The sequence below is a fragment of the Aplidium turbinatum genome, chromosome 8, assembly GCF_918807975.1.
Source record: "Aplidium turbinatum chromosome 8, kaAplTurb1.1, whole genome shotgun sequence".
In the NCBI taxonomy this organism is placed as follows: domain Eukaryota; kingdom Metazoa; phylum Chordata; class Ascidiacea; order Aplousobranchia; family Polyclinidae; genus Aplidium; species Aplidium turbinatum.
In genome coordinates, this window is record NC_137479.1 from 31,476,051 (window position 1) to 31,503,555 (window position 27,505).

Below are 27,505 nucleotides of genomic sequence, written 5' to 3' on the forward strand. Positions count from 1 at the left end.
CAGCTACGTCATTGTTGTCAACAAACCCTACCACGTTTCATCACCAGACGAATAGAACTTAAATCGCGCTGCTTAATTGTGATGTCATCAGATATCATCCCTACCACTATCATCGAAGACAGCACTGACGGTCCATTTGCGTAGATCTGTGGTTGTTTCAAGGCTTTTGTTGAATCGCTTGATGTTGTACTCGGCTGGTCCATCCAGATTCTCATCAAATTTGAACATTCCTCCATTGATCGCTGCAAAACGCCGGAGAGTCGATTAAAAGACGCCAAATTTATTTCGGCAAGATGCGCACTGTTTGGAATGGGATTACACTGGTCTACAAATTTCAACTTTTTTTTTCAGGTTTGGGTTTTGACAACTGATTTTAGCTAACTTTGGGGCGCTGAATCCGAAAATGAACTCAGATTTTCTCTATCACATCAAGTTTTCTTTCTATCGTTGCCATTATTAATGAAATTGACCAATTTTTATCCTTTTTAGTGCAGTAAAATGTCAAATATAATTATATTCTGACAGCTATAAACTTTCACACATAGAGATATTTTTACACTAAATTCATAAATTGGTTCAGATTTCCTTTAAAATAAAAAAAATTCCTGTTATGATAATAATCGTAATAGGACATAGTGGAGATTGGTAGCGTTGAGTTTTTCCATGCTGGCTTGAACTCCCTGTCTTGGCTTCTCAGGCGTTATCTGTGGGTCAGCTGCTATCTCTGTGCAGCAGGGTTACCGGATGTAAATTTGGCAAGGAGCCAACTGCACGTTCAAAAAGGGCCAAAAAAGAGCCAACTTTTTAAACAAGGGGCCAATTTCGTTTATTGCAACAATATAGAAGGGCTTCTTTTAGAAATGGGATGACCACAGTATGATGCAGACGAATGGAGACTTTTCATTGATAGCTCCAAACGAAGTTTGAAGTGTGTTCTACTTCACAATGGTAACGTGTACGGTTCTATTCCGATAGGACACTCGGTGACAATGAAAGAAGAGTATCAGAACATCAAAACCGTTCTTGAAAAGTTAAAGTACCATGAGCATGGTTGGCTCATCTGTGTAGATTTAAAAATGGTGGACTTTTTGCTGGGGCAACAAAGTGGCTACACCAAATACCCATGTTTCCTATGCTACTGGGACAACAGGGCCAAGGATCAGCACTGGAACAAAGAAGAGTGGCCTCCAAGGTTCACCTTGACACCTGGAGACAAAAAGATCATACGTGATCAGTTAGTTGATATCAAAAAGATCCTCTTGCCTCCTCTTCACATCAAATTTGGTCTCATGAAACAATATGTAAAAGCTTTGGATCATGAAGGAGAGTGTTTTAAGTATATATGTTATGCTTTTCCTGGTCTCAGTGAAGAGAAAAAAAGAGCTGGGATTTTCAATGGACCACAAATCAGGCAATTGTTAAAGGATGAAAATTTTGTAAAATCAATGTTGCCATTTGAGGCTAGAGCTTGGAATGCTTTCGGTGCTGTTGTGAGAATTTTTTTGGGAAACAGAAAAGCAGAAAATTATAAAGATCTTTTAAGGGAGCTACTGCTTAGTTTTGAAGATTTGGGATGCATGATGAGCATCAAAGTTCACTATTTGAAAAGCCATGCAGATGAGTTTCCAGAAAACCTTGAGAAAGTTAGTGAAGAACAGGGTGAACGTTTCCACCAGGATATTAAAATTATGCAGGAACGTTATCAAGGTCGGTGGGATTGTCATGATGGCCGACTATTGTTGTAGTTTTAAAAGAGAAATTCCAGATGCTGCTCATAAAAGAAAGTCCCTCAAAAGAGCCTTTTCAAGCTTACAAGTGAAGAGTTCATATTTATGAAAGCTCTTTTTTTGACTGTTTCTGAACTCGCCCAGCCCAAGTCCCTTTGAGTCAATCTTTATTTTGGCACTTTGCTATTTCTGTGTGTGTCTTCAGAATTTCTGCACTCCATTGGAATGTCTATGTGCATATTGTGTGAACTGTAGGCTATAATTCAGAAAATACCTTGTCACTGTCCTATCGACATGTTCGTCAGCATAATGTAGCGTTTGATGTTATTATGGTTGCTCTTTTGCATGCCTATTTTTTATTCCAAGGCATGAAATTTTAATAAAAACAACGCAAATTTGTGAGAATATAATATAGAATGCTTGTTTGTTAATTAAAGCTAGATTATTGCAGGTAAAACAGTGTTTATTGCATCAGAATTCCTTGTTTTGACAACAGAGGGGGGGCAAAAATTGATTTTTTTCAAAAATTAGGGATATTTCATATCTCAAAAACGTGATGTGATAGGGAAAATCTGAGTTCATTTTCGGATTCAGCGCCCCAAAATTAGCTAAAATGGGTTGTCAAAACCCAAACCTGAAATTTTGTGTAGACCAGTGTTATATATATCTTGAAATAAGAATTCCTACCTCTAGGTCGGTAAATCAAAGCTCAATACCTTGTCGAGTCATGCCAAAAACCTTTTAAAATGACATTGCAGCTCGTTTCTGCTTAGCGCTTAGAAACTAAGCAAACGATAATACTATACTCAGTTGCGCCTCTAGGCCTATATGGCTGCTCTGATACTGTCTGTTTTGTAAAGTGCTGAGGAGCAACGCATTCTGCGATGAATCCAACGCTTATTAAAAAAATATATATATGTCTAAATCAAATATAGTTATTAGGCTACTCTCTAAAAACCCTTGACAGCCTGTTTCACCTAAATTAGGGGGGGGACTTAGACCAAAAGTTCTGCTCTAACCCCCTGAAAATATGGAGAAACATGTAAAAACACCAACCATTTTACTTTTAGCGCCTAAAAATAACGTTTACCCCCTTGAACATAGGGGTTGAAAGTTTTGGAATTTTTTAAAATTTTTACTGTTTGTGGTACGTAAATACTACTTTTTTGATTCAGTCACACTTGTTGTGATTGCTTCACTGAAGTCTTCCATTGTCACATCAGTCTTTGATACAATATTTTCAAGGTATAGTTTCAAGTTTGTTATGTATGTGTGAAGTGGAAGCTTCTTGTGTCCTTTTTTCAGCTTAAAAATATCGCTAGTTTTGGGAATGGATAACGATGTGTCCCTGGCGTAGCGTATTTCCCTGTACAATCTGTCTGTCTTGGTTCTTTCTGCTTGAATTGAATTTGCGTAATTGTCGAGTTCCATTGGTGAAGTAAACGGTCCACCTAAAGATTTGAGAGCTGCAAGATCTTTGTGGCGTCTTTGGTCTGGTGCAATATTAGCGGACATTTTGTTTTCTGATATCGTTTTCTGCAAGTTATCTTGAAGTTTTCTCCACTCTAGCTGCAATTCGGGAATAAGGATGTTTTTTTTTTGTATAACTTTTGAAAGATCCAGAAGGCATACTTTCAATTAGATCTTGGGATTTACTTTTTACTTGTGATGAAGAGGCTGCTGGTAGTTCTCTGGCCCCTCTGCGAGATAGTTCATAGTTGATGAAGCCAACACTTCTCTCAGAGTCAATATTGTGGATACTCTAGGCACTTTTTCCTCATCCATGTGGGCTAAGGATATATTCCCTTTGGGTTATGATCTCCGAATCCAAAAATGTTCCTTTTTGTCTCTGGAATGCTTCAGCGATAGCTGGTAGAAGAACTTGTAACATGCTTTTAAGTTGTGCTTTGTATGTGGATGTCACTTGTGCAATGCTTGCACATATTTCTGGGCTGTACTTTGTGGCATGAAAACAATCGGATGACACGAATTGGAATGCAGGGTTATCAAGATCAAATAGCTTTTCAGGATTTGTGTTGTTCAGATCCTCATAAAGTTGATGGAATGCAGGTGTTAGTTTAGAGTATGTGGTAGTTTGGGACAGACTGAGTGACAAAAAAGGTTCAACCAGATGTAAATCCAGAAGAGCTCCAATACAAAGCATAACCTCTAAAAATTCGATGTCAAAGAAAAACCTAACAATGCATGCCAGCTGATTTGAAACATGACAAAATTTACGCAAAAAAAAAATCAGCTACGTCCTCCATATGATACAATACAATAGCGCAGGACAAAGTCAAACGATTAAATCTTTCATCTTTGAGGCTTACTGATAGATTTTTTCTTGGGACAATGTGAAGGTCAAAGTCTCTGGCTTTATTCCATGGTTTGTGATCAAAATCATGATTAATTAGCCTTGTTATGCAATTAAGAGCTTGTTCAGTGACACTTCTTGCTGATGAGGTTGCATTAACAAGAAAGTTTGCATAAATTTTGTCGCTTCCAATGCGTTTTCCAAACTTGCCCAGTGCTTACTTATTTCACGATTAAACATCAAGCTTGGATGAACATTGCAGAAGACATGATCTGGTAGTTTTTTTGTTTGAAACTTTTCAGCCTCTGTGTGGTCCACTTGAAAATTATGTGAAGTTTGATCAGTCAACACAAAGTCAATCTTTTCATATATATCTTTAGCCTCCACATCACTAGCCACAGAGAGGATCCGTAGTGTATTTATTTTCAAGTCTGCCAAATTAGCTCTGTTTTCTGAAACAATGGACAAGGTAGGCAGTGCTCTATATTTTCCATTCATTAAATTATTCCGTATACAATGAAAGAACCAGCTCCTTGTTTTTTTGATCCGTCATTAGCATATGTATTATGTAATGGCTGCATTATTCTCAGAAAACATAATTTCCTGAACAATGGAATCAAGAACCATTGTTTCGATGCTTTTGCCGGTTTTCCTTATAATATGTCTGTCCGGCAAAGTGTCCAAATCGAGTTGATCCTGGTCACTACCATGAAACTTCCAAGTTCTTCCAAACATCTTGTTTGCTGTTTCCACGATAGCTGCCTCTGCTTGGAGCTGAGACGTAGGCCTATGATAAACACTTTTTAGTTTGTCCAAGGTTTCATAAAATTCACTGCAAACATTTCGCAAAGTAAGTCGAACATGCTGGTATTGCTTTGCCAAAGTGTCATCAACCACATGATTAATAGCTACTTTCCTCCTCTTTTGCTTAGGCTCTTCATCATCAGTTGGAGCAGGGGCGTGCAACTGTTTATCGCAATGGGCCACAACATACAATTATAATGATGCTGAGGGCCAGTCTATCGAATAACACATGAATTTATATGAACAATTTATTTAATGGAAAAGTACACACAATCAAGTTACACATTGAGTGAGTGATTAATGAGATGTCTGATATCTTCTCTGTCCAGAGATCTTGCCAATGTCAGCTTTGACCATATTAACTATGCTTTGACAGAAGAAGTGGCAACTCGAAGTTGACTTGTCAAGTGCTCATCTATAAGCTGATTCCTGTATTTTGTCTTGAACAACTTCATTTTTGAAAAGAACTGCTCACAGCAGTGGGCCTATGTGCTTCCGAAAAGAGAGATCATTTTTCTCGCGTGATTTTCTAGATTTGTGTAATTTCCACACACGTAGCTTCTGTAAAAAGAAAGTAAATCATTTTCATTGTAGGCTCGTTTGAGATCGACGTTTGCTTGCAATTTTAGTATTTCTAATTGAAAGCTAGATGGAATATTCTCCACAACCAGGTCAAATGGATGAGCAAAAAGTTGAAAGTCGGCATTGTGTTTTGTAAATCTTCAAAGCGAGCTTCAAATGCCGAAATTAACTTTTCAACCATTCCAACATATTTTTCACAGTCTTGAACTTGAACCCTTCTATACTTTCCAGACAAGGAAAGTGAGTCAGGGATGCTTTGCTCAACTGAGATCGAAAGAGTTGTAGTTTTGCTTGAAATGAGGAAATATGTTAACAAATAACAACATCCTCCGATCTAACAGTGAAAAGTATTTAAAAATAATGGGCTACTTGATGAAGAATGTACGGGCCACGTAAATGGGTACCGCGGGCCGTGCTCTGGCCCGCGGGCCGTATGTTGCACCCCTCTGAGTTGGAGTGTCGTCTGAAGTGACCTCAACAGCACTAGATTGTTCAGAGTCTGAAAGCATCTCATTTAATTCAGTTAAACCTTCATTATATTCTTCCGTGATTCTTCTTTCGGAGCACCTCAATCGTTCAAGAGCATGAAGATCTTGCTTTCGCCTTTCCATTGTTTTACACCACTGTTTGTCAATGTAATCCTCACAATATATTTTTCGTTCTGAGCGTTGATCTTTCAGAAAGTCCCATTCCATACTGGTCATCGTTACTCCATGGAGAGCTTCAAGTTTTTTTTCTTTGTACGTTATTTTCACGAAATATATTAAAAACACCACTGGACCTGTCATTGAAGTCATTCACTCGTTTTTGATGCCGATTGTTTTGACGAGATTTTCTTATTCTCAAGAAATACATAAATTCATCATAAATCTTAACAACACGATGTTTAATTGCAATAGTGGAAACTGTATACAAATTGCAGAACAACCAATGTTCTTGCAACATCATTGCTATCATACCAGCAGCATCCAATTTACTTCTCTCATTTGCACTTGCTCTCTTAGGCTGTAACAAGTAGGCTACAACATATTTTCAAGGACTGCCTTTTCTACAGGAAGGGTTCCTGCTGGAAAGCCAGCTGCTTCAGTGTAAACAACATCACCTAATTTCTTTTTTGCTTTGGACCGAGTTTCAAAAGCAGACATTATTAGGTGTAAATAGACTGCTAACTGCCCAAAGGGTATAATAGTACACTTTCAGATTTCTGTATCTTCAATATGATATAGGTTTACAGTACATCTGAAAAACAATAAAAATCAATGCTTGCTCTGGGTCTGTTTTGGTTATGGTATACTTGACTGCAATATTACAACACACCATCAAGGTGTTGGCCAAACAAAAGTTGTTTCAAAGAGCAAATTAAAACTTATCCTCAAAATAAATCAAAAAAATCCAAATAGTTCACTGAGCTTCGACGTGCAGTTAGGTACCGTATGATAAGCTTAGGCTAGTGGTTGGCCCCTGTTCCATCCCTCTCCACACCATAATAAAACTCTGTAGATTTAAAACTGAACCAAAATAATCATTCCATTGCAACTGTTGTACTGATAGTCACCAATGGCTAGGTTGGTTTCGCCACAAGCTATAGCCTAGTCTTCTACAAGATTTTAGGCTAAGAACTGTCAGGCATTAGCCTAATATGGCCTACTACAACTTTGAATTGTATCTAAATCAGTACTCTCTTCTCAATTGGAAAGGTTTTATACTCATTGATTAGGCAATATTCCAATATAAAGTAGCCTAGTTGCCTTGCACTATCACTCATACTAACGTGTACAACAGGAATGCCAGCGACAAATTTCCAATAAACTTAGATTGTGTGCTAAAAAAACCCCAGATGAGGCAAAAAAAACCCAGGTCCAGAAAATATGTAGTAAAGCGGTTAAAAAAAACTGTGTGTGCTTTCAGCACCATTTTAAATCATTACACAGAAGCCTCAGAAAGCTACAAATAGCGACACGTATAATCGTATATATAATTATACAATATACATGCTTATGCTGGTATGGTAGTTAATATATATACAAAAACAAGAGCTTGGTAGGCCTATATGGGCTCACAGCAAAGATTTTTGTTCAAAATTGCCTTCATGGTAAAGCATCTAGCTAGCAAGGTTCAGTGTGTGTTTAACCAAAATTTCTAAAACTGACTAGATGTATGAGTGTATAGGCTAGCCCTTGAGGTTAGTTTTGACTTTTGAACTAAACTTTTTGCTGTGCGAGTTGTAGACTGCAGCTGAGAAGAATCATTATGCTTGCTTACTGCTTATAATACAGTTTGGTGTACAACTATACGATAACTTGGTTCTTAGCAATAAACCCTGCTTAGCCTATTCCATTTGAACATAATGTTGAAAAGAATAACTCAAATTCACAATAAATAAATGTTCAGTAACACAAATACTACTCCAATATTAGTCATCCACATTTTCATAAAGTTGGATCATTTTTTTCCTTCCTTCCATCCTGTGCCTCACTAACTGCAGTAGCTGATGCAAAAAACATTAGCCTACCGGTACCTTATCATTTTTGTGTCGGCTGCATAGCCGAGTGGTGAAAGCCCTTAAACGGCAATCGAAAGGGCGCCGGTTCGACACCGCCAAATCTTCAACCACCAGGTGTAGCCTAAGCCTGAATACCACAAACAACCATCATTTTTGTGTTGCAGTGTGGACCATTTATTGAAGATCCCAGTGTCTTAATACCGTGCAAGCTTTGTACAAAGTTAAAAACCAAAAAAACCTAGAACCCAGATGTGGTCAAAAAAACCCAGATCTAGGTGGAAAAACCAAGCTCTGGCATCCTTGGTGTACAAACAATCAAAAGGCACACGCTTTCATTACATGGTCTCCAAAGCAGAACACATGTTGCCATTCACAAAAAAAAGTACTATTTTTTAACTTAAATTCAATAAAGTGTGTCACTAAACAACTAAAATATCTTTCTACATACTGGTAAATTATCAAAAACTGCTTAAAACTACAAAGAAACAAGCTTTGCGAGATAAAATGTGTTAAGACTTGATCGTATTGTTTCATATGGCAACACTGCAAGAAAATATCCAAAATCTCAAAGTGGTCATCTTCAAGGGGTATGTTCAAGCAACGAGATATAACACAATAAGTGGAAACTCCTCTTTTTGCTCCGTTTTACGTGTCGGCTGTCACGCTTCACTACAGACACTTGCGCAGTAGATTAAACGGACATCACAAGAGTTTTAGATGGGATGTTCCTTCGATTTTATGTGCGTTGAGCTCTACCACTGAGCTATCTCACCGCCTAAGGTGCTTGGCTAATTAGTAACATAGTTTTGTACCATGGGTAAGGTGCTATCCACATGTTAGGCTATTTTCAACCTATTATTTAACATTATGTTATTGTAAGAAGCCTAAAATTAAACTCTAGTGCAGCCCTAAAGTTAACCCAGCCAGGCTACTGTTAGCCTGTCAGCAACTTAATCAATTTTGAAGGACCTGAATTTCTAATAAGCCGTCTAGACTAGCGTCGTAAGTCTTGCAATGTTTTTAAAACCTTAGGCTATAGTCTTGCACTGTTGCTAGTTGAATCGTGAAATTATAATAATAATAATAATGATAGCATTTATATTCCGCTCAGATTAATGAATGATTGATATCAGAGCGGCTCTCAATTTATTGTTTAGGTATAGAATAGTAGGTAACAAATAAAACAGTGAAAAGGCAATAATTGATAGGTAGAATCACAAGCTCAGAGATTCAATGCCGATAATATGCTGTATGCCTTAATGTAGTAATGGCACACCACGCCATCACTTGTTTAGTGTGCCTAGCAAGAATTATTGTAAAGAAAACAAGAAAGAATGGGCTGATAATCTGGAAAAGATAGTGTTGTCATATAGACAAGATGACAACGTCAAGAGTTTGTTTAAAAAAGACAAAGTGAAAATCTGTGAAGAGCACTTCGAAGAAAAGTACATTTTAAACAGTAAGGATGCATTTAAATACTAGTAAATGTGCCACATATTACAGTTATGCAGAAGTAGGGTTGCCAAATTGTTTTCATGTGAAAAGTGAACATTGTATGATAATATTATAATGTATATATATTTCTAATAAGTGGACATTGTGATGCAGCGACACAAGTTAGCAAGAGGCAAAACTTCTCCTGTAAATTTGTCTGACACTGGTATGAGATAAGCACATAAACAGCTATCGAGCTACAGTAACAAACTAAGCAGAAATTTTGTGAACTTGACTGCTCTTGTTTCAAATATAAGTTTTTGAAATGTTGGTCAAATATTCAATTGTTGGTCGGTAAAGACCAGTCTCTACATTTTACATTAGAACTTGTAAGCGAATGCATTCACTCTATGTTATGTTCTTTCAGAGGGAACTCGTAAAGAGCTAGTGATTGGTGCCCTGCCAACAATGCCCAAACAATTTTGCATTTCTCTCGCCTCAGAGGGAACACTGAACCGGATGAGTTTAAAAGAATGTTTTGTTGTTGATATAAATTTTTCTATGTTTATTGTTCATGTTTGATGTTTATTTGAGTATTCCAACAAGTTAATTTACAACGAAAACAAGCTATATAAAATATTTAGCTAAAAGACAGTTTTCAAAATTCTTACTGCCTTAAAAGGACACCTAACTAAACATATTTTTTTTTACAATATCCAATAGACAAGTTTTAAACAAATTCAACTCGTTTGAGTGAATATTACGTTCATTCTATGTACATTATACTCTGCATAGGTCTGTTGCCTGCTGTATTTTTACATGCGATCATGTAAAATGCTTAAATTGCGAGCTGGAAGATTCCAAACCAGCAGCGAAGAGCAAGAAAAATACGAAGAAAACGTCAGTGCGATTCCTCTAAAACGTTTGCGAGTAGCAACAGCAGTGCCTTCGAGAATTAAAGCTACTATACAAGTTAAAGATAAACGGTAATATATGTTTACTATGGTATAATAAATAAAGAAAGAGTTATGAGCTCTAGGTGAAATCTTGCCCTCAGTGGAAAGTAATTAACGTCAATAGCCATAAAAATGGCTTCCGGTGGGTTAGCTTATATGGCCATGTCCTTACTTCTGATTATTTACTATGGTATGATGGCATACCTTGATAACTAGAGCCAATATCGCTAAGCCGATGCCATTTTTGGAATCAGCACCCCCAAATTACCATGAGATCACTCTAACATCGTAGGCATCAGAGAATTTTTTATTTTTGCGCATTGTAACATGACAGGCTGAACGAATGGCTCAAGTGAAGCATATCATAATTTTTGTGTTTACTTTTCAGTGAAGGAGAACCTGGCATATAGTGTCTCCCAGGATACTACGCGAAACAACATCGCATCCAGCAGGCCTGGTGGCCCCAGGTTATTGCAGTATGGCAGCAAGCAAATATTGTGGGAGCATTTCGTAAAAGTTCCACATCTCTATGAAAGCACCGAGCTGCGTTGCTGCAAGCTGACCAGCGCCCATTTTAACTTACAAAGTTACTCAAAAATGAGAGTTTGCTACGCAGCTCAAGTTCTATCCGGAACAGTCGGCCAGTTGATGCAAAAACGAGGTGGTCCTGAAATGGAGCGAAGTGCCTGGTTCGCCGGCATGATGAACCAGTGGTTCGATGTAATGAACACCAGGGTGGCATATGGATACAATAAAAGGTTGGTGCCATATCGTACAACAGACGATCCACGTCTAACTTGGCTATCTTCAACCTTTGTAGCTGAACTGAACCAGTGGAAGCAAAGCATTGTAGGAGACACTGCTGCTGTACGAGAAAAGATATTCCTATCTTACCAAACGTTCGAAGGATTGGTTATGTCATCAAAAGCCATGGCCGAGTTGATTAAGTTTTTGCTCGAAAATAGCCCTCCTAGCACTTATGTGCTGTCACGGCGAATCAACCAAGATCCACCGGGATGAAGGATTGACAATTGCTGTATACGGTACAACTAGTATAAATCTTAAACCACCACCACTTGAGAAAATTTTTGAAGAGCTCAGAAATTGTAGAGCTTTTTTAGATTACGGGACATGAAGTAAAACAAAGTAAAACACAAAACAAAGAAGAACAAAAAAACGAATTAAATTATTTACATGTCACAAAAATTTTGGGGCTACACTAATGATCACTTGAAGCAAGCTAACTGGGCTAATAGAAGATATAAAATCAAACAAAATTCGACTGAGTAAAGTTTGTTGCACAGTAGCCTTGGTGTAAAATCACTGGTATTGCCCACAACACTAATTCGGCGCTCGCTAAAAGCGGCCACTACATGAAAAGTACCTTATGAAAAATGACGTTCCATGAAAAAAACCGTAGTCTAAAGCAATGGGAAGGCGTAGCACTACAACATAAAGTACTTTCATTTACATTTTATTGTAAAACAACGAGCAATATTCCGTACATTAGTGTCTTTACTGTAACGCTTTACGCAGACTGATGTTGTTTTTCTGAACATCACCAATGACTTTGAGCTTTAAAATCTTCGTTTTTTGATAGGTACGAATTTTAAAATATAGCTTGCAAATGTGGTTTACAATATATGACACAATGTCCCAGTCGTTGGTTAATAAATACAAACTGTTTATATCAATCTCCTTAAACACAGTCTGCATTGTATTACGAAAGCTGAAATGTTTTCGAAAATCCACTTCCAGCCTCAGCAAAATTTTCATCAGAGTAGGACTTGGCTTCAGTAATGTTCCGTATTCGTCGTTTTGTAGTGTGTCAATCATAGATGAACCCGCTGTGCAACTGGTGTCACTTTCTAGTTTACACAAAATGCCTTGTTGTTCATCTGTGGCACTGCGCTTCAATTTTCGTAACACGTATCCCCCAATATATTCTATTATGTGTATTTCATCAGTTGTAAGCACCGTATTAGTCGTTTGTTGTTGTTGTGAAACTTTGCTATTTTCATCTCTGAAATCATCATCATCATGTAAATTTCAAAACGTTAATGTTTGTGTATTGAACATAGATGCTGGCAAGAGTATTTAATGGTATACAAATCGTAAATTCGTGCTATTTTTTACGGTAATGTAGGCAAAGTTAAAATATGCATCTTGCCCCGTTTTATGCATCTTGAGTATGTCTCATTTACTGGCTGGTATAGACAATTGCGTTATCTATTTGGCGACTTTATATGAAGTTTTTGGATATCGACCAATAAATGCAGACTGAATTAAGACAAGTTTCGTACTTGAAGATAAGACGGAGAGATTGGGATTGGCTCAGTCAACAGCAATCCCACGAGATCACTGAATAAGCATATTAATCATTGAAGGCAGTTTCTGAAATCTGGCAGAACTGTCGTTCGTCGTACCAGACATGATTGAAATAAATGTAAATCACTGTTGATAAGCTACATTGGTTAAACAAGCTATAGCATCGGTATAGAATAAAAATGCCACTATATGTTTGGTTTTTACCTCAGAAACACATCAAACAATTTTCTTGTTTGCTCCACTGCTTCCATACGTTGAAGTTTTCCGTGAAATAAACCTGGGATCACTTCAATTGCATCACAGCTAAACTTGTGAAAAAGTTCGCTCCCATTTGTGGTGGATTCGAATGCACGAATGTAATATTGAAGAGCTGCATCAGTGAAGTTATCAAGTGAACCACCAATTTGTAACCACATCTTCTGTACTGTTGATTCAGACACTAAAAAAATACAAAGTGTGTAATGAATACTACATGTAGTGGCGGATGTCCCGGTAGCACCTTTTGAAAGTGTACCACAATACGTGTCCTAAAAGGAAACTTGTCTACAAATTCCCAAATCAAAGACATCTTAACCAAAATAGAGGATTCAAACCAACGACCTCCAGTCTTCTGGCCAATAGCATACTCTCTACGCCATGTTGGTTGGTCGAAAATTCGATCTTAGCAACTATATTATTAGGCCTACTATCCTTTTCCCTAACCCTCTGATTGGTCCATTCCCTCTTTACACCTATGTAATGGTACATTTTCAAAAGATGCGTCCCGGTAGCTTATGTTTCCATTATATATTGGTGTAATGACGCTATTCAGTAGAATCTGGGCTCCCGAGAGGGGGGTCAGGGGGACCAATGCCCCCTTTACAAACGAAAACGAGATATATGATGTCTTAGTTGCAACCTGAAGGGGGTATGGGCCTCCGTTTCAAGAAATTAGGGGCCTCATTTTGCTATTTTGACGTCTGGAATGTGGTCTAACAATTTCCCCTTTTTACGTGGATTCGACGTAGGCAGGTGTTGAATAGATGCAATATTTGCGATATGTTTTAATTTGGCAGACTGGATATGCCTACCACAGCAATTGTTACACACAAGTGGCTGACTGCAGTCAGATTTTAACGTTGATCCGTCGTCGCCAGACGTAGAAACAATGTGTAAATGGACGATTCAGGCTATAAAGTTGTCTTGCCGGTCTACAGGCAGGTAATATGCGGAACTGTAGTACCATACCTTTTCTGGTGTTATTACATGTGTTTCCAGCGTGCTTTGACTTGACATGAAAACGCAATCCCCCGTTGGTTTTGTAAGTTTTCGGACATAAGTGACATCTGCAAAAATACCGGATAATACATCCAAACAATTTTATTCAGCTTTCAACACACAACTGCACAATTTAATTAGAGGTGCGAGGTCCTTTGAAACGCTTTCTTACCCAAATTCACGTTGCACTGTAGACGCGCTCGTTGAAATGGGAATACTTTGAAATTCTTCATCTTCGATTATTTCCACAAGATACTCGACGGTTAAATTATCAGAACTGTTTTCCATTGCACTGTTATAAAAAGCCAAACTTCTTCTAGCCCTGTTGGTTGTTTATAGCTGGATAAGATAAACTTTGATAACCATATAGCCTACAGTCAGTCGTTTTGTATCGTATTTCGTAGACCTTTGCTACCCTATACTAATTTAATATTGTTGTTAGCAAGAGCCTATGTATTTACCCTGCTTATTGACCTGTAACATCCTGATTAACCTACTTCAAAATTTCACACAATAATCTGAAAAGACAAGCGGTAACGAAAATAAACTTTTAAACCACCTAACAATAATACTATGGTCGGAACAGTCCAATTACTTCGTGGTATTCGCCGTCACTTTAGCCTTGCTTTAGTGCATTCTTAGCACGCCGTACGGTCGCAGTCTGTAGCCTTTCATGTGCATGCAGTGAACCATGAAACGAACCACGTAGAGAAACGAGAGAGATAAAAGAGAAACACTAAGAGAAGAGTGAGTTTCCACTCATTGTGTTATATCTCGTTGGTTCAAGGGGGTAAACGATCTTCCAGAGGCATAAATTTGGGCTTGTTGGAGTTTTTATATCTCGGTCCATATTTTTAGCCCATTAGAGAACCGTTTTTCGCCAAAAAGCGTTCTAAGCCCCCCCCCCCCTACCTAAATGGATCATCTGAAGGTTTAATTCGCGCTGCTTTGCTTTTTTGCTTAGCATTGAGAACTTTTTGAGAAGTATTAGGCTAATCGTGTTCATTGTTTTCTATTTATGTCTAAAAATATGCCTAGAAAGCGAAGTTATTTCTGTCTTCTGCTTTTGCCACAACTCAGAATACGATATCGCTTGCTTGTTGAAAAAAAAAGTTGCTTGGTAGGGATTTGAACCCGTCTCCAACAGAACGTCAACCGCATACCGTGCCCTCAAACGTCTGCACCAAACACCTCAAGGTTCCCTGCCGCACGTGAACGTACCTGTGAAAGAAATGTTTTTCATCTCTCCTGACACCTGGTTGGCAAGCCAGTTGCTCTGAACTGTCCGGTTGAGGGTGTCACAGAGTCCCTCACCTCCACAAGCTTTCTTCCAAACAAAGTGAAGCGAGTGGGCGATAGAGAGCACCGCATCGGCAACGTTCTGGATGGGAAGTTGTCAAAAAATTTTATACAGAAATTTTTGAAACGTTATACTGTAAATCGTTTTCTCCCCGCTTTATTTTGTCATAATGATAAAATAAAGTGAACGGAAAAGCCTTTACAAGTGTGAGGTTTTCTCAGTCTGAGAATAAGATATTCACATTCAATCAATCAGGAAAAGAAACGAAAATTCTTTTACGCATTCCAACAATAGGAACAAAGATGCTTTTTTATACTTATCTACCAAAGTAATAAAAAAATCAATTCGAGAAACATCTACACTTCATATTCAAAGTGACAGCTATATGGGCATCTACGTTTTACCTGCATTTTGCTCAAACTAACAAACTTCTGCTTCTCAATGTGATCATCCGGCAGGCAAAGTCTTCCTCCGTTTGTTCCTGTAAGAACGGCAACTGATGTAAATTTCAATAAAAACTTTCCAAACTATTTGCTTTCCAGAAGTTTAATAAAACCAAGCTTTCAAATTAAACAAATTTCAATTCTATACTTTTCATGGTCATCAAAATGCATGCAGCTCAAGTTTATTATTATTTTGTGCCTTTTATTCTCACAATTTTTAATTGTGCTTTCTCACCATTCAATGTGCATTTTAGTGTTTCCGATAAATATTCCGGAAACCAGGGGTTTCTGAATCTTTCCTCATTTCCCTCTCTGGACAAGTGCTGGCCCAGGGTTAAGTTGGCCATGTAGGTGTCTAGGGAAGGTATGGGGCTTGTTCTGGGACTGAAGGCAATTGCACCTGAAACAGCATGAAATATTTTCGTTTGTCGAGTCTTGCTAAAGCGAGCAATGCGATGTAGATGATGTAACCAATGCGATGTAGATGACGTGAGCAATGCGATGTAGATGACGTAAGTAATGCGATGACCCAAGGAATACGACGTAAATGTACATTTATGTCCAGGTTGACAGGGGAAGTAGCGGGTACTTTTGCGTTTTTTTGGATCTGCGACAGGGTGATTGTAGGGGCTTTAAACCTTTCCATGTGATTCGAGTACTTAAGAAACCACCTCGTTAGGTTAGCTACCAAGAGACTCACAACTGTTCATTTAAATAAACAATTAATTGAGAGGGCGTTAGCATTCCTCTGCTTTAAATTATAAGTCGCCCATATTCTTTAACGATGGAGGCACACAAGCGTTATAAACATGATTACTTTTACGTCAGACAACTTACAAACTGCATTTACACATTCAGCAGATGAACGTAAGCAGGCTATTGCTGGAGAAGCAAACAAAGCTAGTAAATAAAAGGTTAAGCTTGATCTTTCCCAGTGATGTGCAAGTGAGGCTTTATCAGCAAATAATGAAGTGCAAATGAGGCTTTATCATTTAATGATGAAGTGCAAATGAGGCTTTATCAGCAAATGGGTGATATTTAGATAAGGAATAATAATTATAACGACTCATTAGAAAGTTCAAAGTTTGCAATCGAAACGTTTACACATAAGCCTCTCGCTTGTGAAGATTAGCAGAATATTAAGTTTTCTCATTTGGTGTGATGCCAGAAAGCACATGCGTGAACCTGGAAACTTTTTTGCGGGCGCGTGATCGCTCGTTGTTCCTCTTTGTGATGTAACAGTAAACATATTGCGATAGGCTCTACACATTCCCAAGTTCTCTTCCACCAACTCACCATCTAAGCTGTCCAAGTAGTTTCCTCCATCGTTTGTGGGGACCTGTCCCGACCACCCGTCCGAACCGACCCACAGAAAGTGACCGCGAGCAGCTGGATTATCATTCGCAGCCGAGATGAGTTTCTCTGCGTCACGCAGCTTTGTGAAGACGATCACGGCTGGAAAGTTGACAATTGGTTATGAACAGATAATATTATCATCAATAATAATAACCAATGATATTTTTTTGAATTGACAGAACAAGACGTCAGAAGTGAACAAACAGAAAGTTTTTTTTCAGTTTACAAAACTGACTGAAGTTATTTTTCTAACAAGGTTGCATTTTATGAGGGGAGTTCTGCTTAGAAACCTTGTATATGAACTTTATACTGACATGTTAAGCTAACAAACTATCCCCTTCTTCTCATACGAATCATAACTTACATATTTATAACCAGGAGAGGATCTAACTACAGTAATATTGTTGCTGTCCAGGAGTTGCTACACTGCAGAGGTTACCAAAGTTGCCAATTAATTTTTCTTTTAATTTTTATATAAAAAAGCACAATTTATAAACAGTAACTAAAAACCAGATCGGCAATCGTCCTTTAACTCTGCGTTTATTCTAATTCAACAATTGTTGTTGAGTGTGTTTCTTTAGGAATAGCAGACTGCATAAACGGTTCAAGACTTTTCTTTTTACGTGAGCAAGGGGTATTTCTGGCCTGGGAAAAGCAGAGTTGTTAAAAGCTAACATAAACAATTGCGTTAGTATTGGGTTGGGTCATAAAACTAAGTTCATAAAATTTCCAAATGCTATTTAATGCATTTTGTTGTTAACTACTATTATAAAAATTTTTATTTGACGATTTGGTACTCCAAGTCTGAAAATTAATAAATAATTTGTTTGGCAACCCTTGTAACAGCTGGAGTTTTCAACCGCCAACACTGCTCCCGCTGTAAAGAATTCTTTCAATACATTTGTTCACAAATGCTATCCCAAGTTAAGTCTGGAGGAAACTATGTTGAACATCATCGAATTGAGTACAAAGATATAAGGCCCAAAATGCACAATCTGAACTCAGAGCTCAGCAAAGAATCGTTCTCATCTTTCGTGCTAAAAATTTTGCTTTAGTTTACAAAGGTTTTCAGATTGCTTTTCGTCATTATTGATCTTCATACAGGCGCCACACAGCAAAAATCAATCACTTTTACATTGATTCGACAACTTCAGACTTTGTAATGACAATAATCACGATGTAAAAATGACGGTTCTGACTGGGGCAGTGCTGGTTTTCTTTTGGCTTTTGCAGTCGTTGAATCGATACAAACAGAACGGATTTTATTAGTTTAGTTCAGTTTGTTTTTATTTCTGACCATCACAACGAAAAAAACAAAATAATATGTGCCAAACACAGCAGAGGTCTAGAAAAAGGTAGAAGCGACAAAGCAGAACAATTAGTTTAAAATATGGCACGGTCGCAACACCTTATTAAGTTGGAAATAGTCTCACATACCTTTGGCTCGCTTTTTCTCCAGCAATCGATCGACAATTTCAACAAAGCTCTCGCTCGTGGTGTGCCGCGGAATCGCGATGGCCGCTGCGATGCATATTTGTAACTTCTTTGTTGCCTCTTTGATCTCTGCAGCAAGTAAGATATTACATGTTAGTTATTTTTCTTCTTGTGTGAAAGGCGCGTAGATCACGTTGTTATATCCAGGCACAGCAGCCAATGGATTGTGTGTTCATCGAGCGTTGTTAGGTCTACATGTCTATCGTTAGTTGAACATTCCAAAATGTCTCTATTAACTTATTTGGTCTACTTAAAGCTAATGTAAGAAGAGTTCCACCAAACTGCGAGTCAATATATAAAAAACGTTTCTCAGTATGCAACTCAGAATTAAGAATTGAGTTTCTTTACAGGAAAAAAGGAACAAAGCTGAAGGTAGAAACAAAATGGCAACTCTGTTCTGGTCAGCAGGCTACCAAATGTCGAGCACAGCAAGAATGTGATCTTCTGATTCCCAAAGCCTCAATAACTGTCCATAGGATCACGATTTTTACACAGCTCGAGCAGCTAGTACAATTGGCTTTGCACCCATTGTCCATCTCATGAACGGTTGACATTGCTCTGATATCACAATGTTTTTCGTAAACCACCGACAACTCTTTAACTTACTACAGTTCAAACATCGAATACCTGCATATCCTTGAGCTCCATAGAAATCATCCTCATAGACGACTGAGATATAATTCCACTTCATTTCTTGTACCAGCGCCAACATGGCCGTAGCCTGATAGGAGTCAGATGGGACTGTACGGAAAAAGTAGGGAAAACGGATCTTGTTGCTCAGAGTAGGGTTGGTAGACCACATGCTCACCTGAGGTTGAAGATGTTTGATTTGCAGTAGTTTACTTGGATTATTTTATAGTAAACTAAATAAACAACATAAAGCAGTTTGGGTAGAAAGATAACTTTTTTAAACCATAAACAGACATAACTCAGCAACAACCTTACATTTGACATCATAAAAACAATAATCGAACGTTTTCGGCCAGTCATACAGCTCTTTTCAAGCCTATAAGAAAAATATTTAAAAGAAAAACTAAAGAGTCATACGGTAAAATTACGCAGCACAACGGGTCAAGTATTTGAGAGGTAAAATTAATTGTTCAAAGAAGGACTCAAGCAGATTACACAAGATGGACAGAAGCACAACACGAGATAGTGGCACAAACAAAGCAGAAATACGAGAAGCACAACACGTGACGATTCAATCAAAAACTGTTAAAAGATAGGAGGCTTCGCAAGAGGCTAATGACAATATAAAGGTCTGGAAAATAGCAGGTTTAGTGTTTTTGACCTTTCACATGATGCATTATTGCTCTATTTACCGTAAGATGTGAATGCGAATTATATATCGCTTGATAGGTCTCTTTAAAATGTGTTGAAATATTCTCTAATGCTGTTTCCTTGCATTTCAGCACCCCTTCAATAGATCGAAATGCTAATTTCGCATCACTTAATAACACAGTCCAATGACTGCAGCGCTTGGATGGAATAGCGTAGCCTAACTATCACCTCATATGCAAGAAAACGATGAGTATGACTTTGAATGATTTGAATGACGCTTTAATGATGTGACGTCTACGAAGTTGAACGAGCTTTAGAAAGTTTGTAGCAGTTTAAAGCTCCATCGGGCATTGCCAGCACTGGCAGAATATAATTTGTCAAAAACTTACTGCAGTGCCAGAGAGATTGGAAATTATTGAATTAAACCAAATCCACAGAAGCAGGATTATGAACTGTCAATCAAACTTTAACTTTGGATGCCCACCTGGGGGATCTTGAAGATTTGTAAGAACCCAGCAGTTTGGATTGACACAGCGCTCGATGCAGCCCCCACCACCCCAGCAAATAGAGGGGGCTTGTTATCGTCATTTCCGAAGAAGAATGGCAGCAACACGGTCACCGCCTAAATGATACAAACAATGTTTTTATTGTAGTTACTTTGTTACGTCATAATTACCAGGTAAATTAACTAATTTCGTGGAAACGATGCACTTTGTATCATTCTATGATACAGTTTTCAAAGTCGACAGCTCTTTTTCAATGTTGCCATTTTCGCACCATATAGTTACAATATATCATAATGATACAAAACGATTTTGCATAACGCATAAGTTTACCGACATGAAATAGAGCAGGAGCCAGGTCGATTTATTTGACTGTATGGGTCAGTAAGGTTTGACAGGTGTTTCTAGACTGAAATTTGTGTAGATTTCAAAAATAAACCTCTTACTTGCATTAGCCTGACCGTTTTTGTTATATTAAGCATTTTCCGAGATGATATCTGTCAATATCGCTATATCCGACTAAGGGTGCACCATTTGCCCCCGACCTTTAGCAAAAAGCCTGAAATTTTTTTGCTTATGAGGTTATCTTAGAAAACAACTTTGACAAAGTTTCATTTTGATTGGACAAAGTTTAACTCCCCCACCCGGCCAGTTTCTAAGGGACTAACGGCATTTTCTTCACATTATCGCTACTAGATGGAGCTGCTTACAAGATGCAACTGCATATTTACTTTGGAAACATACCCCTCTTCATTCTGCATAATTTGAAAAAAAACATTATCGGAATTGGCCAATAGGAAGCAGAAATATGGGCAGTTTTGTGCTCTCCCCTAGCGCAATACTGCCTCTAGTGGCCAAAACATAACAACAATTATCTCCTTAAATGTTCATCCAATTGAAGCAAAACTGGTGTCTAACCCCCCATTTTCAAGGGTGGTGAGTTCATTTTTGATGCTAGTTTTAAAGATTCTAGCCACTAGGTGGCAGAAAACCTGCTTTTCATAAGTTTAAGCTAACGTAACCGCTTGGACTTGACTTCAAATATGCAAAATTTCAACAAATGCAACTCATTGAGATGTATAGGCTATCATTGAAAACAAACAAAGAAAGAACAGTGCAACATCTATTGTAATTGTGATAGATATTGCACAACAATAACCTTACACGAATTTCACATCATAAAGGTCACACAGGTAATGAAACAGTAAACTCGCAATTAGATTGTCAAATACCATGACGCTGAATCTATTTTCATATTTCTTTGGTTTGGTAATTTTTTTCGGGAATTCTCTACTACTTGTAAAATGTTTTGGTATCGTTCTTCCTTGAGAGCAGTCCCATGAAAGTTCTGGACCAGTTTGACTCCTCGCTCTGCTGTGTCATTAACCACACCACACTGATGTTATTCACAATTGTTTTTGCAATTTTGTAAGTCTCATTGTCATCCCAGCTTTCGATAGGTTCACTTAAAAATGCTGAGTCAATTTTCAAGATTTTAAAAAATGACCAAGAGTCTTCTCCAATATATTCCTGGAGATCCCTGGATGTGTCTGCTGGGAGTTCAGGGAAACAAAGTTTTCCAAATCCAGAGCTAAACCTTTTTGTACACACACCGTCATTTTTAGCTAAGATCATTTTTTGTGCCATCAGTTCTTTGGTTGAAGTTTTCACACTCTGACTGAAAAAAGCCAACGGTACAAGCTCTTCTGTTAGATACCACATATGTTTTCCAAAATTTTTCAGAGCTACAGCCGCAATGGCACCATCAGTTGCTTGATAATTTAGGAAGGGGTGAATGAACAGTTGGTCATTTTCTGGAGCAGTTGATAGTTCAGGAGCAGTTAGCCACGAAAGGATATAACAAAATACAACAAATTACAACAAAGTTGTTTTCTAAGATAACCTCATAAGCAAAAAAATTTTCAAGCTTTTTGCTAAAGGTCGGGGGCAAATGGTGCACCCTTAGTCGGATATAGCGATATTGACAGATATCATCTCGGAAAATGCTTAATATAACAAAAACGGTCAGGCTAATGCAAGTAAGAGATTTATTTTTGAAATCTACACAAAATTTCAGTCTAGAAACACTTGTCAAACCTTACTGACCCAGACAGTCAAATAAATCGACCTGGCTCTCGGTCTAAAAAGGTTGGCTTATGCAATAAAGTTATTTCAACAATAATCATAAACACATTTGCAATGAGCATCAAATGTGTCAGGCCACTTTAACTCTTTCAACCCTAAATTTATCAAGCAGCCATTTTAAAATTCAAAGAAAATGAAGGGGTGTACTAGCAAACATCTATAGGATTGGCCCATGATACAAGAGAAGGATCCCCAGAGGATACAAACTGATATGAATGAATCAACAAGTGAATAAATAGCCATTTTAGCCATTTTAAAAGCTTTATTTTCAAAACATAATATCTACAAGCACAAAGTTTGGTTGGTACGCCAAAACAAAGAGAGATAGAGAAAGAAAGAGAAAAACAAGTTTATTTCAATATAACTGTATTCAAAACAAAGATTATTATTTAAATCTGAATATTGCCACTGTAAGTAAGTAAGTAAGTTATTAAAAGGGTTAAATGAGGAAAGGAAGATAAGGTTTGCCTCTTGGAAGTCTTCGTTATGAAATTTGAAGTGAGGATTAGATCTACTGCAGAATTGTGGCGTTTTACTTTTACAAAGTAAATACTTCAGCTCAGTAGCCTACTTGATTGAAGAATTATTAAGTTAAGCTGCAGGTTTTAATCGCCAAGTCAAATAAACCAAAACTTTAAACCCATCAAGTTTGATGGGTTAAGTTTCAAGTTTGCCAATGTTTCAGTTGGGTTTGCAAGGCGCATAAATCTTTTGGCGCATCAATTCACATGTGGCCCTCGGCTTAGACATATAGCTCATCTAAAGGATTTACGAAAGTAAGCGAAACATTGCACTTCAATTTATCCACTGTCTTTGTCAGGGTTTACTTCTCTAGGTACTACTTACCCGTTCCAAGGCGTGTGTGTCCACATCGCATGTGTCCACCATCACTGTTCCAACCTTGATCCCGTTCAGAATAGAGGGATCAGCGTTGATCTGTGAATCAAATGAGGCTGTTAACCGACAATTAGTTTGTTTCTTGATGGCTGTACTGAGAAGTCCAACGAAATGAACCCAACATTATGACATAGGTCATAGGCTCTCTGTATCTTTTTTTTGCATTTTCTTTTATTAAATTTGTTTAAGATCTTTTATTAAGAGCAACCTTTGGTTGATGATGACGATCATCTTCTAAAGCTTAAAGTTTACAATTAATGTCCTGTTTCTGCGTCTTCCAGGTTTTTCTTTGATGTGAATCTTACGTTTGGTGGAGTAGATCACTAGCAACAGTCCTTTAACGTTATCGTGTCAACCAAGGAGGCCGGACCTGCGTCAATGGTTCAAATCCTTCTTAGGTATGCGCAAATACTAAACCCAAGCTGCAGAAGAAGATCATCTTAGCTTATCAATGTCCTCCTCCTCACCGCATCTACCACCATGTTCATTGTTTCCACCGCTTGGATGCCGTCATCCTGAATCTCGGAGCAATCCTCTTCCTTTCCTCTTCTGTGAACTCTCATCAGTCCTCCGATCAGGATGTCACCAGGTCTGTACTGAACCATGTATCCCTTCCTGTCCTGGAAACATCAACAGTGATAGTGATAATATTACATTGCAAGTATCAAGAGTGTAATCATGTTCATCTTTCCACGTTATGTTGAACATTATACAACCACCAGTTGAAGCAGAACTATTAGCCTGTGTGGAGTAGAAATGTTTATCTGAAATCTGTATTTAGAACTAAATCACAAATATTTCTTATTGCAAAGAATTTTCTTTAATGTTTATCCATGATTTATCACGGTTATGTTTAATAAACATTATACCAACGTCAGATGAAGCAGATTTAGCAAAATTATTGCCAAGCCAGGTGAAGCTTCAATTGAAATCGTCTGTGATGCAAAAATATTTACTATAAATTTGCTATTATGTAATTGATGTTGTAGCCTAAATTCAACATCTACACACGTTGAATCGATTGTATTAGCGGCTACACGGTTTGCTTTATTGTTACCTCATATTCCGCAGAAAAAGGAGATATGTTGAGTTCATCGAAGCGTGACGAGTAACAAGCAACTGAAATAAATAACAACAATTTTAAGCTTTGCAACATAAAATCAGGCCACGAAATTCACATTGCAGAGAGGCCACCACCATCATCTTCAGTTATGAGGTTTAGTCAGCTAGCAAACCACCCAAAGCTCACTTGGTTAGTGCGCGCTTCAAGATCAAGCGGCATTGGTTCGACTCTCGGGGTGTACGTTTGAGCAACGTATTCTAAGGACTGTTCTCCATTCAGCGGCACCTAATGGATGGAATAATTCCCCAACAACACTTCAACAATCGGAAACTTCACTCTGTCAATCTCGGTAACCGGGCCCGTGTCAAGAGCCTTGACAAATATGCGAAACTACCAGGAATAACCAATCAAGGCTTTGTCAGTTCGCGGATAATGATTCAAAACCCCAACCAAGCAGAGGTTAGTCAATTAGTTTAGACCAGCTAGCAAACAAAAAGTTAAAAACGTGGCTTGATCAGCAGCTCTGCCATGATTTTGGTAAACCTAATATCCGCCATTTTGTCAAAAATGACCTTTTTGCATTTTTCTACGTTTAAAAACTTCATGCATCTCCTGACAAAAATTTGTGCCCCTATGTAGTATGGTTTTCGAGATAATTGGTGTGTAAAAAAAACCTAACATTATTAAATAAATAAACCTAACGTAATAAACACAAACAGTCGTTTATATCGAAAACTTGAAAGTGGCGGATATTAGGTTCTGACAAGTCACGGCAGAGCTTATATGTTGCATGAAGTGTATTCCATGGAATCTTTCGGAGGAGTTTTTCTCCTCTCCTAATATTCAAAATATGATCACACCCTTCCTTAAGTAAACCCTGGCTGTCACCCCCTCCTTTTTCAACTTTTATGGAGACTGCTTAGTTGCAGTCTATTCAGTATCTTATGACGTAACAATTGTTTTTTTGCGTTTCTACCATATGAATATATCTCATAGATACAGTTGCAGGACGTGTAGGATCATACCTACTTTTACATCTTGCAATTTTAATCAGTAAAACAATTTTTGTGCATGTTGTCAGGTTAGCTCATGGAAATCTTTTGATGTGGTTAATTCTTTTCATCGCTATTTTGCTGGAATAGGCGCCTTGTCGATTGAAGCGCAGATTTTGTCTTTTTGTCAATTTAACCAATATTTTTCGTATTGTTGATGTTTCCTGGTTAGGCTTATGATCAATTCCATACCATACTCTATCGTGCCATTTTTTATTTATTTCGCCTTTGATTGTTAATCTTTTCCATCAATTCTTTAACGGAGCAAAAGTGAAACGTTTTTCTTTCTTTCGCACTTTCATCATTTGATTTTTTGTGCTGTTTGCTTTCAGGTTAACTGAGGATGATCTAGCTCAGTGTTTCCCAACCTGGGGGTATATTACCCCCGGGGGGTAATTTGCCTGGTTTCGGCGGGTAACGAGACCGGAGGTTGTAAACTTTATAAAAGCGAAGGAATGGAACAGTCGTCTTTACAAGGAACTGTGCAAGAAGATGGGAGAAATATACGAAGTATTACTGTACCACACAGAAGTACGATGGCTGTCTCATGGCAAAGGATAACCCGCCTGGTCGAACTTCGTGAGGCTGTCCATGTTTTTCTGATAGAAAAGAAGTCCGACTTGACTGAATACTTCTCTAACCAACAGTGGATTTCCCAGCTGTGCTACCTGGCTGATATCTTTGGTGAATCGAACAAAGGCAATCTTTTAATTCAAGGCAAGAATGTAACTGTGATCGACACCAAAGTAGCCGGAGCAGAATTTATCGCAAAGGTTAAATTGTGGAACAAGCGAGTTGGAAGAAGCACAGTTTTAGACGTTTGACATGTATCTCGGAGGCAATGGACTTAAGTTGACAGCGGCGTTGAAGAAGGACATAGCTGACCACTTAGGCCAGCTAGCCAAGAAGATGGACAACTACTTTCCGAATTTGAACACGGCTAGTTTTCAATGGTGCACTGAGCCCTTCACATGTGATGACAGCCAGGTGGATGATGACGACTTTTCGGCCAAAGAAGAATTTATCACTCTCCGAATGAACAAAGCGTTGAAACTTGATTTCAATGGGAAAAGCTTAGAAACCTTCTGGTTTAGCAGACTCCAGGACGCACCAACATTAGCGACACGGGCATTAAATATCCTGACATATTTTTCAACAACGTATCGCTGTGAACAAGGATTTTTAACTGTCTTGGGAAGGAAGACAAAGAAGCGCAATCGCCAGGATGTCGAAAGCGACACAAGAATTGTCCTCAGTAGCCTACCACAAAGCCCAGGATCACAAAGCTGGCGCCTAAAATCCAGGCCTGACCTTCGCATTGAATGTTTACCACGCATTGTTATCTTGTATTCAGTCATGGCCACCTAAAGATACGGCCTGATTTGTCACATTTTGCAGAAATTTCAAGGTTTTTCTAACTTTGGGCGAACGTTTAAATAAAGTTTTCTAAAAATTAGATTTTTACGCTTTCTTTATTCTTTTCCCCAGATGACACAATAGGTTTTAACATCTTCACATGTTAAAAAACGAAAAAAATTTGATTTCGAAGATTTTAGTCAGACTGTTAATTTTCAATAACAGTCTGATTTTGCGTTTTTCAACTTACTTTTTCTCATTTGCTACTGCTTCCCCAAGGCAACAAAAAAGTTTTATGTCATTAGGAAACCGCAAAAAGTAAAAACATCTCAAAAAATGTCAGTCAAGCACTAGCAGTAGCTGTAATCAAAATGTGCAAAATGTGACAAATCAGGCCGCATCTCCAGGTGGCCATGATTCAGTATTGTATTGCATTTTGATTGTCATAGTTAGCCCTTTGAAATACATAGCAATAAACATTTTTGTTTTTGAAAATTGATCGTGGGGGTAGTTGGCTCACTTCAGGGTGGAGATTAGGGTAACAGCCAAAAAAAGGTTGGGAACCACTGAATTCTAGCTGGTAGCTGATCGAAATCGATTTTTAGCTGTTTATGATTGAACTGACTTGTGTGAAAATAAATTGGTCTGAATTATATCAAAAGGTTTTCTTTTTAAATGGAGATATTTTTGTTTTGTTTCATGAAATTAAA

The 27,505-nt window shown here is 38.0% G+C and overlaps 3 protein-coding genes across 3 annotated transcripts in view; 1 reads left to right on the top strand and 2 right to left on the bottom strand.

Moving 5' to 3' along the window:
* Positions 1-27,505, bottom strand: part of LOC145776284 (metabotropic glutamate receptor-like) — a 36,726-nt gene that overhangs the window by 7,996 nt on the left and 1,225 nt on the right. Inside the window, exons 3-17 of the mRNA XM_082587687.1 lie at positions 24,382-24,443; positions 23,792-23,944; positions 23,274-23,363; positions 20,264-20,401; positions 19,126-19,306; positions 18,442-18,567; positions 16,945-17,103; positions 15,884-16,048; positions 15,610-15,686; positions 15,127-15,286; positions 5,870-6,208; positions 5,514-5,691; positions 3,652-3,832; positions 2,909-3,296; positions 105-248 (exon numbers count right to left, since the gene is read on the bottom strand). Of these exons, the coding sequence (XP_082443813.1) occupies positions 105-248; positions 2,909-3,296; positions 3,652-3,832; positions 5,514-5,691; positions 5,870-6,208; positions 15,127-15,286; positions 15,610-15,686; positions 15,884-16,048; positions 16,945-17,103; positions 18,442-18,567; positions 19,126-19,306; positions 20,264-20,401; positions 23,274-23,363; positions 23,792-23,944; positions 24,382-24,443 (2,541 nt within the window). The remainder of the gene's footprint in view (positions 1-104; positions 249-2,908; positions 3,297-3,651; positions 3,833-5,513; positions 5,692-5,869; positions 6,209-15,126; positions 15,287-15,609; positions 15,687-15,883; positions 16,049-16,944; positions 17,104-18,441; positions 18,568-19,125; positions 19,307-20,263; positions 20,402-23,273; positions 23,364-23,791; positions 23,945-24,381; positions 24,444-27,505) is intronic.
* LOC145776396 (uncharacterized) lies at positions 8,974-12,614 on the top strand. Its single transcript, XM_082587794.1, has 3 exons — positions 8,974-9,389; positions 9,792-10,350; positions 10,709-12,614. Exon 3 carries the CDS (start codon positions 10,918-10,920, stop codon positions 11,338-11,340), a length of 423 nt encoding a protein of 140 aa, XP_082443920.1. The 5' UTR covers positions 8,974-9,389; positions 9,792-10,350; positions 10,709-10,917; the 3' UTR covers positions 11,341-12,614.
* LOC145776389 (uncharacterized) lies at positions 11,536-14,477 on the bottom strand. Its single transcript, XM_082587788.1, has 4 exons — positions 14,078-14,477; positions 13,876-13,973; positions 12,853-13,087; positions 11,536-12,343 (listed from the first exon to the last, which is right to left on the bottom strand). The coding sequence occupies exons 1-4, from the start codon at positions 14,191-14,193 to the stop codon at positions 11,836-11,838; spliced, it is 957 nt and encodes a 318-aa protein (XP_082443914.1). The 5' UTR covers positions 14,194-14,477; the 3' UTR covers positions 11,536-11,835.

Excerpts from the sequence above, each read along its gene's own strand:
- LOC145776396 (XM_082587794.1), top strand. The coding sequence starts at position 10,918 with ATGAGAGTTTGCTACGCAGCTCAAGTTCTATCCGGAACAGTCGGCCAG.
- LOC145776389 (XM_082587788.1), bottom strand. The coding sequence starts at position 14,193 with ATGGAAAACAGTTCTGATAATTTAACCGTCGAGTATCTTGTGGAAATA. Across the intron at positions 13,088-13,875 it reads ATGTAATAACACCAGAAAAG|TGTCTGAATCAACAGTACAG; the intron begins GTATGGTACTAC and ends GTATTTTTTTAG. Across the intron at positions 12,344-12,852 it reads TTGTTTGATGTGTTTCTGAG|AGATGAAAATAGCAAAGTTT; the intron begins GTAAAAACCAAA and ends TGATGATTTCAG.